The sequence below is a fragment of the Odontesthes bonariensis genome, chromosome 9, assembly GCF_027942865.1.
Source record: "Odontesthes bonariensis isolate fOdoBon6 chromosome 9, fOdoBon6.hap1, whole genome shotgun sequence".
In the NCBI taxonomy this organism is placed as follows: Eukaryota; Metazoa; Chordata; class Actinopteri; order Atheriniformes; family Atherinopsidae; genus Odontesthes; species Odontesthes bonariensis.
In genome coordinates this window covers 15,422,015-15,435,855 of record NC_134514.1, presented here as the reverse complement: position 1 = coordinate 15,435,855, position 13,841 = coordinate 15,422,015, and the positions used below count along the sequence as shown (strand labels likewise).

The window sequence follows — 13,841 nt, the reverse complement described above, 5'->3', positions numbered from 1 at the left end:
AAAAAAAGAGAGGAAAACATTTGGGCTGTTTGGTTTATAAAAAAAAAAAAAAAAAAAAAGGCACCTCAAACGTGGAGCACATAGAAATATGAAATGGAACAATGAAAATTACTAGGTGGCAACAGTTCCCCAGAAAACACATACACCATTAAAAACCCACAACAGATTCACCTGCAAATACATAGAACAGTCAGCTGTGTAGGTTTATGTATAAAACCCCCGAAAAAAACAACCTTTGAGGTAAAAATTCCAACAGTGTTTTCATCAAAAAGTGATACTTTGTAAGCATCTTATTCTAGTGCAAACATGTCTGTAGTCACAAAATTACTGTACATAGCTGCAGGGCAGACAGTTGAATGACAGGCATCATTTCAGAACACTCCTGTGGGCAAGTGATGACAGATGGGTACAGCAGTGGTCTGGGAGCTGAGAGCGGAGAGAACAAGATCAATTTAATGAAAAGGGAAACAGACTGCAGATGAAGCAGCAGCACTGTTGGAGTAAAACCTTCTTTTAATGTAAAAACTGACGTACTGCTATGTCAAGATTAGAAGCAGAATGAGTTATTAAATGGATTTCTCTTTGAATTAAGTCTTATTAGAAATGTTGTGTGTGCGCATACCTGTGCTCCCAGCCTGGAGAGATAACGATTGCGCAAGCCAAAAGCAGACATGGGTGTCAGTCGGGCAAGCTCACCCTCTGTCGGCTTATTGGGCCGCCTTTTAATCCTGCAGGGATAATAATGTGGCCACCTTAAACATCCCCACAGCCACACGAACATGAGCACGATTATGCAAATATTAGTAATAAGATGAATCACTGTGTCCTGCAAAAAGCAGGGGAAGTAATACAAATGATAGTGGAGACAGAAATACTGCAGTAATAAAGGGAGGATTCAAATGCTTAAAAATAATCCATGTTTAATTGAATGCCATAGGTCTTGGTATCAAAAGAGATTAGCTTCTGCAAAAAGGCTTCATGTAATCTTTTTAGTGACTTTACTTCAAGTCTTTCTCAATTCAGCTGTACAGTGGATCGCCTGCAATGTCTCAATCTCATATTTCTACACACAGATCAACAACAGTTGGAAGCGTAGTTTAACACAAACATTGTCAGTTACACGAAGGCCGCACCAACGCCACAACACCGCAGTGCAAATGAGTAAAAGGTGAGGATAGCAGAGTGTGTGACTCCATAACACAGTGGTCAGTTTAATGTGCAATCACAACATTTTGACTTGAAGCTAAAGACCTTTTTCCCACGTTAGTTGAATGCTTTGTTCACAATTTTACTGAGACTCGTTTGCCCAACTGAGGTAGTGAGTGCTAATCTTCCACAGTCAAGTCGGGTATTGGCACACGGAGACAAATCTCCAGCCACATTACTGGAATGCTGAGAGTTGAGCATGATGATTGTGGGGAATTATGCGGATGAAGTCACAATTTGGGGAAGTTCTTATTACAAGTTAATCACCTGAGCTTAATAAACGAGCAAATCTACAAAACATCATTGAAATGCGTTTTTTTTTTTTTTTTTTTTTTTTTTTTTTAAAAAGGTCACGTTAATTAAAAACTTCACAAAAGTTGAAGCTGCGAACATCATAAAGTGAGTAAATGCATTAAAAAGTGGGCCTTTCTATTTTTCTTATCGTTACAGTAATGTAGTATTTGATGATGCGACAGAATGTAAACTTTTATGAACCTCATAGCCCAGTGAAGAGCAGATAAAGAAATTAGGAAATAAAACAATTGAGTAATAATGATTAAATAGTGAAAAGCTGTGCTCTTTCTTTTTTTTTTTTTTAGATGATCCAGCATTAAACAAAGGTCAATGGTGCATAAAGTATGATAAAACTGAACATAACGCGTTCCTAGGGAGAGTCAACTGTGAAACATTTTGGTTAGCAGTTATGGTGAGTGCTGACATGTGAGATGTAGTCTACAACAAGATCAAGTAACTACATTCTGCTGAAAACCGTTTGTAAAATGAAACTAGCACCCACAATTCATCCTAAAAATTAAAAACTTAACTGATATAGAAATACTATATCATGAGGTGCATAAATATGTAATAAAATCAAGGTTTCTGATAAAGGGGTATAGGTACTGCCTCACTGGATAAAAAAAAATGTTTAAAACATGTTTCAAGCATCTTAACTTTCCTCTGTATGTGGAGAAACTACATGCTACAGACTGGCACACCAGGAGTCAGTGGTGAGTGAATACAGATAGAAATAGAGTCAGTGAGAAACAGTGGAGTCCAAACTTGGTTTTGTCATTTGCCAGTGTTCTGATACAGATGGTATCAGCTATCAATATGCAACAGCCATTCCCAGACAGTCAGTTCTGGTGCAAAGAATCACAGATGACATCACTGGGCGGAGTCAGAACCGCAGTCCCGCCCCATGGCAGTTGACTGAAAGCTCTGGGGTGGACAAAGCAGCGTGCTGGCTCTGAAGCCCAGGACCATGTGTGTTCGCCCATCATCATCATCTGGAAAATATCAGTTACAGCACAGACCAGAGTAGATCAGTTAGTCTGTATAAGTCACATGTAAACAAACATTAAATTACAGGTTAGACGGAATACTTAGAGACAGGGTGACAGACGGAAACAGAGGTGACCCCTATTCATGGCTATTGTGACAGTCTCATGCAAAGAATTAGAACATCATGTAATTATAGCCACCGTACCAACTAGTGTGGTTTCTTTCAATGGTGCCATTGGAAAACTAACCCAACTGCAGGTGGTGTTACAGTGACGCATGTAAGGTGAGTTTGAAAGCCGCAAACTCAATATAAGCAACACATGCATCAACCTAAAACATAGAACCATGTCCTGCTTCATGCTGCAGTGACTTAAGACTTTTTTTAGAACATCATTTTTGTCAGTCTTGTTATCACAAACAGTGCATGTGGTTAAATCCAGAGCTTACAAAAAACAAAAGGATACCATCTAAAAGACGATAAGAGCTTCCAAGCAAGGCACAGCCAGATAAAGTATGCAGTTACTGTAGATTATCACCTTCCAATACTGAAAGGTAGAGCACAAAACTGTCTGAAGAATGAGTGTTCTAGTCATACTTTTTGCTCCGCCAAGATGGACAGTGTCAGCCGAGGTATGTTTTCAAGGTTGTTTGTTCGTCAGCGAGATTAAGCAAAAGCCCCTAAGCTGAAACTTAGTGGGGAGGTGGAGCAAGAGCCAGCAAAGAGGCCTTTGAGATCACTTCCTGATAGAAACGGCTCTGAAGGTGCCTTTCTAGTCTATACAAGGGGAAGAATTTCTTCTGCCAGAGATGATCCTTTCTTATCATAACATTACACACCAAATGCCAACAAAATACTGAGTGAAACTGGGTTTGAGGGACCCTGCCTGTGTTTTTGCCAATAACAGATCCAATCCAGATGCTTAAACAAAGTGTCTGTAGGTGTGCCTACATCTGCCTACTTCAATGGAGACACACAATTAGCAAAACACACAAACACACTAGAATCATGCTAAGTTTTATGAATCATTTCTGCTCACCTCATCGGATACTAATAATTCAACTAGACTTGCATTGAGGTAACTGCAACAGGTTTCAACTAAAAACATGTTCAGAAAAAAAAAAATTTGATCAAGAGCTTTCCCCTAAGCTCGTTAGTCATCTAATCCATAATGTGTCCATGCCCTTTGATTATATGAGTAAGTTGTTCAATATGTTTCAGAGATGCTTGTCTAATTACTGGGTATGTGGTTGGAAAAGCAGTAACGGGGGTGGGGTGAAGGATTAAAGCTACTCACTCTGCATCTGAAGTGCCTTCTTTCTGGAGTTTGGCTCTGGATGCAGCAGACAGGTTCAAATCTCCACCTGAAGCAGGAGAGGGAGAGATTAGGAGGTGAGTGGGCGGTAAATAATAAACAGAAAAAGAAAAAGATTAAGAGATTTCACAGTAGGAAATAAAAATATAACAAGCTCCGAGAAGAATAAGGAGGAAGAAAAGAAAGCAGTGGAATGAATGTAGTGAAGCAGTTGGACAATGCAAGTTTCCAGAGTTCTCTTACCTCTGACATAATCCACAAAGTACAGCATCACCACTGCCATCAGTGCAACTGCAAGACAGGTGGAGGGAAACCGGTGTGAAGAATCAATGACAATGTCACTCAAAGGTGTCTAACATGACTGACAAACTAGAATATTGCGTGCAGACACACACAGGAACAGACAGGAAATACTGACTGCAAATGCAGGCGCAGAAAAACACTTCCAAAACCAGGTATCCTTTGGTGTCTAAAATGGCCCCCGCTGCGATGGCAATGACGGCAAGTCCCAGGTTCTGGATTGACTGCATGCTGTTGGGAAAACACAGCAGGGTAAAAGATTCAATAAGAATCTACTTGTGGATTGCCAACTCAAGCAGAATATGAGAGACTGAAGTCATAATTGTGTAATTAAAAAGGTGCTTACAAGCCATAAGCTGTTCCCAGTTGATGCTCAGGTACCACGAAGGCCACCATGGGCCACAGAGCACAGGCCAGTAAGGAGTATGAGAACCCCAGCAGGGACTGGAACACAAGAAGGTGTGCACATGCTGTCACATTACTTTACACTCGTGAAGACAAAAGATAGCGCACCCGTTCTCATGTCTAAGGTTTTACATATCAGAACAAAATAAAATATCATGTGGTCCTTACCTGGTCTTACAATGAGGCCAATACAACCTCAGACACACAACAACACATGACATATTACAGCGTCATTTAACAAAAACTAAACTACAGAAGCAGTGTATAAAAAGCTCAGCATTCCCTGCGATTCGACAGCTTGTAGAACCTTCTTTTGCAGCAACAACTTGAAGTTATTGTTTTCTGTATGATGATATCAGTTGCCCACATCATTGTGGAGGAATCTTGGACAACTACTCTTTACAGCGTTGCTTCAGTTCATTCAGGTTTGCAGCATTTGATTATGCACAGTTCTCTTTTCTTCCTCTTCACCACATCATTTCAATCAGGTTAAAGTCTGGACTGACCGGATCATGCAACAGCTTGATTCTCGTCTTTTTCAGTTATTCTGTTGTAGATTTGGTGCTGCACTTGAGATCACTGTCGCTTAAGTTTTAACACAGTCTCTGTGGTTGCAAAACAAGCCATAATCATTATCCCTCCACCGTAGTGCTTGAAAGTTGGTATGAGGTGTTTGTGCTGATATGCTACTGTGCATTATGTAAATATTTCAACCCTGGTCTCACCTGTCCAAAGGACATTGTTCCAGAAATCTTGTGCTTTGTTCAAGATGCATATTTGCTAACATAAGCTAGCTAAGATGTAGCTCTTTGGTTTTTGGCAGTTACTCTGAGAACTGCATGGTCTGACCTGTGGGGGAAATTTGCTGAGCATTCTAGAAAGATTAATGGCCTTTATTGTTTTCCACTCGAGAATAATCCTTCTCACTGTAGACCGATGGACTCTAAATAATCTAAAATGGCCATTTAATGGCCATTTGACAGTGAGACCTGGAGGGGCGTGAGGAATGGAGGAACGGCCCCCCAGATCTGAATCAGAGTGGTGTTTTGTTGTTGGACTTCTGTGCTCGTCACGGACTGTCCATAACGAACACCATGTTCAGGCATAAGGGTGTCCATATGTGCACTTGGCACCAGGACACCCTAGGCCGCAGCTCGATGATCGACTTTGTGGTCGTATCGTCGGACTTGCGGCCGTATGTCCTGGACACTCGGGTGAAGAGAGGGGCGGAGCTGTCAACTGATCACCACCTGGTGGTGAGTTGGCTCCGCTGGTGGGGGAGGAAGCCGGTCAGACCTGGCAGGCCCAAACGTATTGTGAGGGTCTGTTGGGAACAGCTGGCGGAATCCCCTGTAAGGAGGAGTTTCAACTCTCAACTCCCACCTCCGGCAGAGCTTCAACCATGTCCCGGGGGACGTGGGGGACATTGAGCCCGAATGGGACATGTTCCGTGCCTCCATTGTTGAGGCGGCCGACCGGAGCTGTGGCCGTAAGGTGGTCGGTGCCTGTCGTGGCGGCAATCCCCGGACCCGCTGGTGGACCCCAGTGGTGAGGGAGGCCGTCAAGCTGAAGAAGGAGTCCTATCGGGCCTTTTTGGCCAGTGGGACTCTGGAAGCAGCTGATGGGTACCGACAGGCCAAGCGGAACGCAGCCTCGGCGGTTGCTGAGGCAAAAACTCAGGCTTAAGAGGAGTTCGGGGAAGCCATGGAGAACGACTTCCGGACGGCCTCGAGGAGATTCTGGTCCACCATCCGGCGGCTCAGGGGGGGAAAGCGGTGCACTGTCAACACCGTGTATGGTGAGGACGGGGCTCTGTTGACTTCAACTAGGGACGTTGTGAGTTGGTGGCGGGAATACTTCGAGGGCCTCCTCAATCCTACCAACACGCCTTCCGATGAGGAAGCAGAGTTGGGGAGCTCGGACGTGGGGCCTCCCATTTCTGGGGCTGAGGTTGCCGAGGTGGTCAAAAAACTCCTCGGTGGCAAGGCCCCGGGGGTGGATGAGGTCCGTCCTGAGTTCCTCAAGGCTCTGGATGTTGTGGGGCTGTCTTAGTTGACACGCCTCTGCAGCATCGCGTGGACATCAGGGGTGCCTCTGGACTGGCAGACCGGGGTGGTGGTCCCCCTCTTTAAAAAGGGGGACCGGAGGGTATGTTCCAACTATAGGGGGGAATCACACTCCTCAGCCTCCCTGGTAAGGTCTTTTCGGGGGTACTGGAGAGGAGGATCCGCCGGATAGTCGAATCTCGGATTCAGGAGGTGCAGTGTGGTTTTCGTCCTGGTCGTGGAACAGTGGACCAGCTCTACACCCTCGGTAGGATCCTGGAGGGAGCATGGGAGTTCGCCCAACCGGTCTACATGTGTTTTGTGGACTTGGAGAAGGCGTTCGACCGTGTCCCTCGGGGATTCTTGTGGGGGGTGCTCCGGGAGTATGGAGTGCCGGACTCCTTGATATGGGCTGTTCGGTCTCTGTATGACCGGTGTCAGAGTTTGGTCTGCATTGCCGGCAGTAAGTCGGACATGTTTCCTGTGAGGGTTGGACTCCGTCAGGGCTGCCCTTTGTCACCGATTCTGTTCATAATTTTTATGGACAGAATTTCTAGGTGCAGCCAGGGCGTTGAGGGGGTCCGGTTTGGCGACCTAAGAATCGGGTCTCTGCTTTTTGCGGATGATGTGGTTCTGTTGGCGTCGTCGGGCCGTGACCTTCAGCTCTCACTGGAGCGGTTCGCAGCCGAGTGTGAAGCGGCTGGGATGAGAATCAGCACCTCCAAATCCGAGACCATGGTCTTCGGCCGGAAAAGGGTGGAATGCTCTCTCCGGGTCGGGAATGAGATCCTTCCCCAAGTGGAGGAGTTCAAGTATCTCGGGGTCTTGTTCACGAGTGAGGGACAAATGGAGCAGGAGATTGGCAGACGGATCGGTGCGGCGTCTGCAGTGATGCGGGCTCTGCACCGGCCCGTCGTGGTGAAGAAGGAGCTGAGCCAGAAGGCGAAGTTCTCGATTTACCGGTCAATCTATGTTCCTACCCTCACCTATGGTCACGAGCTGTGGGTAGTGACCGAAAGAACGAGATCGCGAATACAAGCGGCCGAAATGAGTTTCCTCCGCAGGGTGTCTGGGCTTTCTCTTAGAGATAGGGTGAGAAGCTCGGTCATCCGGGAGGGGCTCGGAGTAGAACCGCTGCTCCTCCGCATCGAGAGGAGTCAGATGAGGTGGCTCGGGCATCTGGTTAGGATGCCTCCTGGACGCCTCCCTGGTGAGGTGTTTCGGGCCCGTCCCACTGGGAAGAGGCCCCGGGGAAGACCCAGGACACGTTGGAGAGACTATGTTTCTCGGCTGGCCTGGGAACGCCTCGGGGTCCCCCCAGAAGAGCTGGAGGAAGTGGCCGGGGACAGGGACGTCTGGGTCTCTTTGCTCAAGCTGCTGCCCCCGCGACCCGATCCCCGGACCAGCGGAAGATAATGGATGGATGGATGGATGGGCCATTTAACCCTTTACAGAATGATGGGCACCAACCAACTGCTTTTTTAAGATGTTTTTCCTCCACTGTGTTGGGGCTGTATTTAAATCATATTAAGACCTGGTGAGGACCAGATGATTTCCAACTATGTCTTGATACATAAAACCTTGCAAGAGGATGTATTTTCTCTTACATGACTGTATAACACAGATAGCATATTGCATGGTAATATGCATAAGATTGTAAAATTTATACGGTGCACTTTTATAGCTCAATGAATTAATGTTTAGCTAAATTCAGCAGACTCAAAATCTTACGACACCGTGGCTTGTTTGTACTGAAAGAGACAAATCTAAGACTTACACAGTCCTGATCAAAGGATTCTAAGATGTAAATAATCAGAAGAATTAACTGTTTTTTTTCCAAAATATCTGAGATCTGAAGCCAACAAACAACTACAAAACAGACAAAAGTTCAAAAATAGATTTCTGATCAATACACAAACATTTGCCAAAAAACAAATGTTTAGGGATCCAGTGCCAAAGGTTTCTTGGGGCATTACCATGGCGATCCATGGGTTCCAGAAGGTGAAGGCGAGCATCATGTGAGCGGCGAGCGTTGCAACCACAGCAGTTATCACCCAAACCACATTCCTCCCCGTCTTATCAACCATAAAGCCCAGAATGGGAGATGCAGGTGCTGAGATGATGTAAACAATACTGGGAAAGACACAGAACACCATGAAAGGTCTATGCTTGAGAGATACTACAAGCACTCTACAAAAATAGTTTTTCTTCTTTCTCTTCAGATATAATTTTAAAATGATTCCCCCCCAGAAAACAGCAGAGCACAAAAGTGTTGTGGTCTAGCTATAGCTTGGCCTCATATTAAATTCCAGTTACCTGTTGACAGCTCTTGCTTCAGCTGGGGAGAAGTTGAATTTTTCAATGAAGAACACCCTGAAAATGAAAAGATGAGGCGATATGGCTATTAGTACAAACAACTGCTCAGCCTGTACACATACATGACCACACAGGGAGGAGAAATCGAGTTTACTCTTGCAGCAGGTAACTGTCAGCTTTCATACATTGCTCTCCAATCTCCATTTGCATTGCAACTACTTGCTCTGTCAGCTTCTACTGGAAAATTATGGTTTGCTATGAAGAGCTGACATATTTTATTTCATAAAGCTCTTGGAGGAACCGTCTTGCACTCAGCCAGCCTATTAAAAATACACCCTTTTGCAGTGTTAACACAGCACCTTTAAAAAATAAGCTAAAGAGTAAATTGGTGCTTTACAGTCTGATGATGAGTGTCGTTGTGTTGTCACCAAGCACAAAAGCTACCTTGCTGCAATTATTTTGTCTACAACCACAATTCCAAAAATGTTGCTTGGTATGCTGAAAATTGTAAATAAAAACAAAATGCAACGATTTACAAATTTAATGAAACAATATCTTATCCAGGTGGTTCGGGCATCTGATTGAGATGCCTCCTGGTCGCCTCCGTTTGGGAGGTTTTTCGACCAGCTCCAACTTGGAGGGTTAGGTCTTGGGGCAGAACCAGAACACTCTGGAGGGATTACATAACCCATCTGGCCTGGGAACGCCTCTGGACCCGCCAGGATCTGCCTCCGCGACCCGGTCCCAAATAAGTGGAAGATATTGTATGCATGGATGGAATATCTTATCAGTAGAAACTGAGTAAACTGTCTCTCTTTCAACATTTGATATGTTCCCTGTGTTCTATTATGAGTACTTTATTGATTAATGAGATTTGCAAATAATGGTATTCTGCTTTTATTTACATTCTAGTGTCACAACCATTTGGAATTGGGGCTGTATCAAAAAGCTTATTCTTACTCACAGACATTGATAAGGGTCTCAAAACTATTGAAAACACATCACATTTTGCTCCTTTATTACCAACAGAATAAATTTATTATGAATCAATCCCATCAACTGAGTTCTCCTACAGAAGCACTCTCTCAAGGACAATTTCAGTATCTTTATGGCTTAAAATAGTCCCTGACAAAAACATTCATTATTCACGTTTATGTAATGCTTGCAATCAACTGCCGTGGCCAGCTGTTATGAGAAGGTATTTACACTTTCTGCAAAATGAAAATGCATATTTCACAAGTGGCTAATTTCTAAAGATTTAAGTCTTTTGCAAGAACCAGATGGCTTATGACTCCATACTTATGACTCTATGACTCTAATATATTGTATGGTCCTTTCTTTTGCTTTAAATCAGGAAAAATGTAGCATTACCATCTATGAAAATCTAGGCTGCATTTTATCATAGCAACTATCTAATGCATTCGGATGGTCTGGTGATGTGCTTCCGAAATTTCATGTGATGTAAAAGCATTGCTAATGAGACTTTGTTCTCAATGTGTTCCATAAGTGATTCTGAGACATTGAAAGACTGTGTTACTGTGTCTGAGTGCAAGAGAGCACAGATGAAATACTCACTGCCCCAGTCCAATAAAGGGGAAAATGGCGACGTAGTAACCCACACAAATGATGAAGATGAGCCATAGGCTGAGGGAGAAATCTTTCACATCAGTCAACTTAATCACCTCACCTAAAATACAGGATCAAAACACACAGGAAGGTGTAATACGAACATTTGCTTTTAGCAACAACGGCTTCAGTTTCAAAAGCACACATTCAGGTATTAATGGAAAAATCATTAAACACACTGAATTTACGTGGGTTTCATTATGAAAAATAAATAAATAAATGTCATCTTAGTCATCCAAAGTCTATAAACAGTCCGGCCAAACAGTCAGAACCAAACCAAGGCCTTATATTCTGCCACACTCCACATTGTGTTTGGAAAACCTTAACGTAGTTATTTTTAGGTGTGTGTCAAAGAGCAAAAACACAAAACATAAAGGACAACATTATCTTAGAGTACATTACCCGTTTTCCCTTGTTCCTTGTGTAGGATCTTCTCTGCTCTCTTATCAAGGAATGCCAACACCAGTGCACAGACTAGTGAAAACAGGCATGTTACACCAGCTAATGAGAGAAAAAAAGCAGAGAAAGTGTTAAATAAAACTGTTCTCCAACTTTTAAGTTGTAGTATGACACTCTCACGAGATGCCTTACAATCTCAGACTGATTCTGTTACCACATGAATTAATCTGAGACAGTCAGATTAAAGTTCCATTACAGTAGCAGGAGGAAACAGACCATAAATGACAACAAACTGCATAAATTAAAGCACGTTTACTGAACTGAAAACTCACAGGAAAAAAAAAAATACAAGAACCGACACTTCTCCTAATCTTTATGATTCATTTGCGGCAGCAAGTATCAGTTTTAGTTCTCTTTGCAACTTCTCTGTCTCTTTTGGGTGTGTTATCTGAGATCATGACTTACAGAGAAAGGATCAACCAAGTGTAGCACAAAGACAGAGCACATGTAACCAGAAGCTCAGTTTACAGTCTGTTCTGCTGGAGCGAAGCAAGGAGCTTCAGCACAAGTGTACACTTACCTATCATGAGTGATGCGCCCAGTGCAGTGTATCCAGTGCTGCCGATGATAAGTGCAACTCTGCCATATACCCAGCCCATTATGTTCATGTTCACTGTGCTGCCCTACAGACAAGAGGAGGAGGACAGGAGAGGAAAGGAGGGTGAATGGACTCGATGCTTAAAGTCACTGCATCAGTGGCAAGTGTTTTGTATAAATAAAACGCTCTTGTTGGCAGTGTCCATACCAGTCGAGCCATGCTCAGCTGAAGGCCAAACACCAGATTGAGCTCCTTGCCTTTGAACCAGTTGACTGCATATGTGTTCTGAGCCACAGCCAAGGACTCTCCTCCAATACTATCCAAGACAAGAAAGCAGGCAGAATGAGCTAAGTAGGAAAACAAGACTAAACTGAGTTTTGCAAATTGTTGAGCGGAAATATAAATTCTGTGAGCTTTGAATATATCATACAGCGTGTTGGTAAGGGGCATCTGAAATGCAGAAGGAATGACTCATGTATATTTGTCAAGATGACAAAACTTTGATTTTTTTTTTACCCAAATACAAAGCGTCCAAGTTCCATCAGCCAGAAGCGATTCAGCAAAGCTCCAGTAGCAAATATTACCTGTTGCAAAGAAGATATTCATGTATACATTTACTCTGATTAAGACAGATCACCATAAAATTGTCACATGCACTTTTCCAGAATAAACTTACCTGTCCAACACAGACAAAAAGGGAAAAGATGATGGTTCCCAGCCTACATGGACGACAGGGAAAAATGACACTGATCGAGATGGCATGTACAATAGCCACACAACTCTTTCACTTTCATTTTTGGTCAAAATGCATAATAAGCCAAGAATGCTGAAAAAAGAATGCTCTGACTTATTCATCTTTGTACCTGATGCCGAAGACCCTGTCCAGCAGAAAGCCTCCGAGGAAGCAGAGTACCACATTGGGCCAGGAGTACCAGGCATACAGCTGCATGAACTTTGCTGTGTTCAGGTTCAGATCCTAGGACAGTCAGGAAGAAAGAAAAAAAAAAAAAAAAAATCACGTGTTGAATGAAGTCTTCAAATGGCAGTGTTTACCAGGAGGTTAACTGACTGTTCTGGTCTGACTGCTAAACAGATTATTCTGTGCATAGATGAGTCCCTAAATGCAGAACTCCAGAACACGCCTAAAAAACCTACAACTTCTAATGCGGGTTTATGTCGCACTCTAGGTTAAATGGGAATAAGTGCCTTTTTACTTGAATGTCCTGGTGTGCGAGAGTTACCTGGATGACTTGAGTTTGAAGTGAAGCTGGATTGTCATAACAGAAATAGCTTCCTGGAACAAAGTACCAATATTTACAAACGAAAACTCCAATTATGTCGACTTGTTAGCTTGCACGAGACACGACCAACACAATACAAGCTTTCCGGAAACCATTTGTGATTTATTTAACTTTAGTTAATCCAACATTTCTGCAATAACAAGGCAGGGGGCTGTTTACTACTCACCAAATCCCAGGAAGCACATGAAAACCAGGACAACCACCCGGTGCATTATGTGGTTGGGGTCGCAGAGGGCGGGCAGCGGTTTGCCGGCTCCTCCGTTGGCAGCCTGCCGGTCGGTGAGCGAGCCCTCGTCCTCCTCTCCCAACAAGCTCCGCCGCTCCTCAAAATCCGCCATGTTCGCTTGTTTGGAGAAAGTTAGCGGCAGACTGCAAAACGTAGCCGTTCGATCATATGACCCCGTAACTACGGTCACGTGGCATCATGACATGACGTTAGCGCGTTCAGGCACGTGAGGGCACGTCACACTGCGCATTGCAACAGTAACCTCTAGTATTCTCTCAGTACAGCGCAGTAATGGCAGACCGCATCTGGGACACATCTGAAAGGAAAGACATTTACTAATTCTGATAAAAGCAACCAGATTGTGGTGTGCTTGGTCTCAATTGCAAATGTTTTTTCTTTTCTTTTCACATAACAATTATAAGTCTATGGAAAAGGTACAGAATGAAATTAAATTGTCACTTAAAGGCTGGCCTAGAGTTTGAAGAAGGATAGAAGATGTTGCTGTATCATAGCCTTTTAAAGCACATATTAACCATTCTGCAGCACCTCTATTTACTTTGTGCTGTCTGCAATGTTTTTTTGGTTTTTTTCCTAACGTCATTATTTTTATTTGAGTTATTTTTGTGTTCAGTTTCACACTTCCAAACATGCCAAATCAGGCTATAAGTTTAAAATTCATTCTGTAATAGATCTACACTGTGCTTTTGTGCGTTTTCTTTCTTTGTCATATTGTTGCAGCACATTTCCAACTTGAGATGTCCTGTTTTAACCCGCCAAAAAAAATAACAGAAAAGAGTTGCTGATACACTAAACTGTTTGACAGCT

General features: G+C 43.5%; 1 protein-coding gene across 4 annotated transcripts; it reads right to left on the bottom strand.

The window, feature by feature from the left end:
* Positions 1-20: 20 nt before the first annotated feature.
* On the bottom strand, positions 21-13,194 carry mfsd1 (major facilitator superfamily domain containing 1). 4 transcript variants are annotated; one of them, XM_075473315.1, is made up of 17 exons: positions 12,957-13,194; positions 12,731-12,783; positions 12,353-12,465; positions 12,166-12,208; positions 12,006-12,073; positions 11,697-11,805; positions 11,472-11,574; positions 10,895-10,993; positions 10,442-10,553; positions 8,867-8,923; positions 8,527-8,683; positions 4,447-4,544; positions 4,219-4,331; positions 4,044-4,091; positions 3,783-3,849; positions 623-752; positions 21-426 (listed from the first exon to the last, which is right to left on the bottom strand). In XM_075473315.1, exons 1-17 carry the CDS (start codon positions 13,126-13,128, stop codon positions 367-369), a joined length of 1,602 nt encoding a protein of 533 aa, XP_075329430.1. In that variant the 5' UTR covers positions 13,129-13,194; the 3' UTR covers positions 21-366. The 4 variants fall into 4 exon arrangements, with proteins under 4 accessions (XP_075329430.1, XP_075329431.1, XP_075329432.1 ...); XM_075473316.1 differs by having other exon boundaries at positions 623-728; XM_075473317.1 differs by lacking the exons at positions 21-426; positions 623-752 and adding an exon at positions 904-2,492.
* Positions 13,195-13,841: the final 647 nt, after the last annotated feature.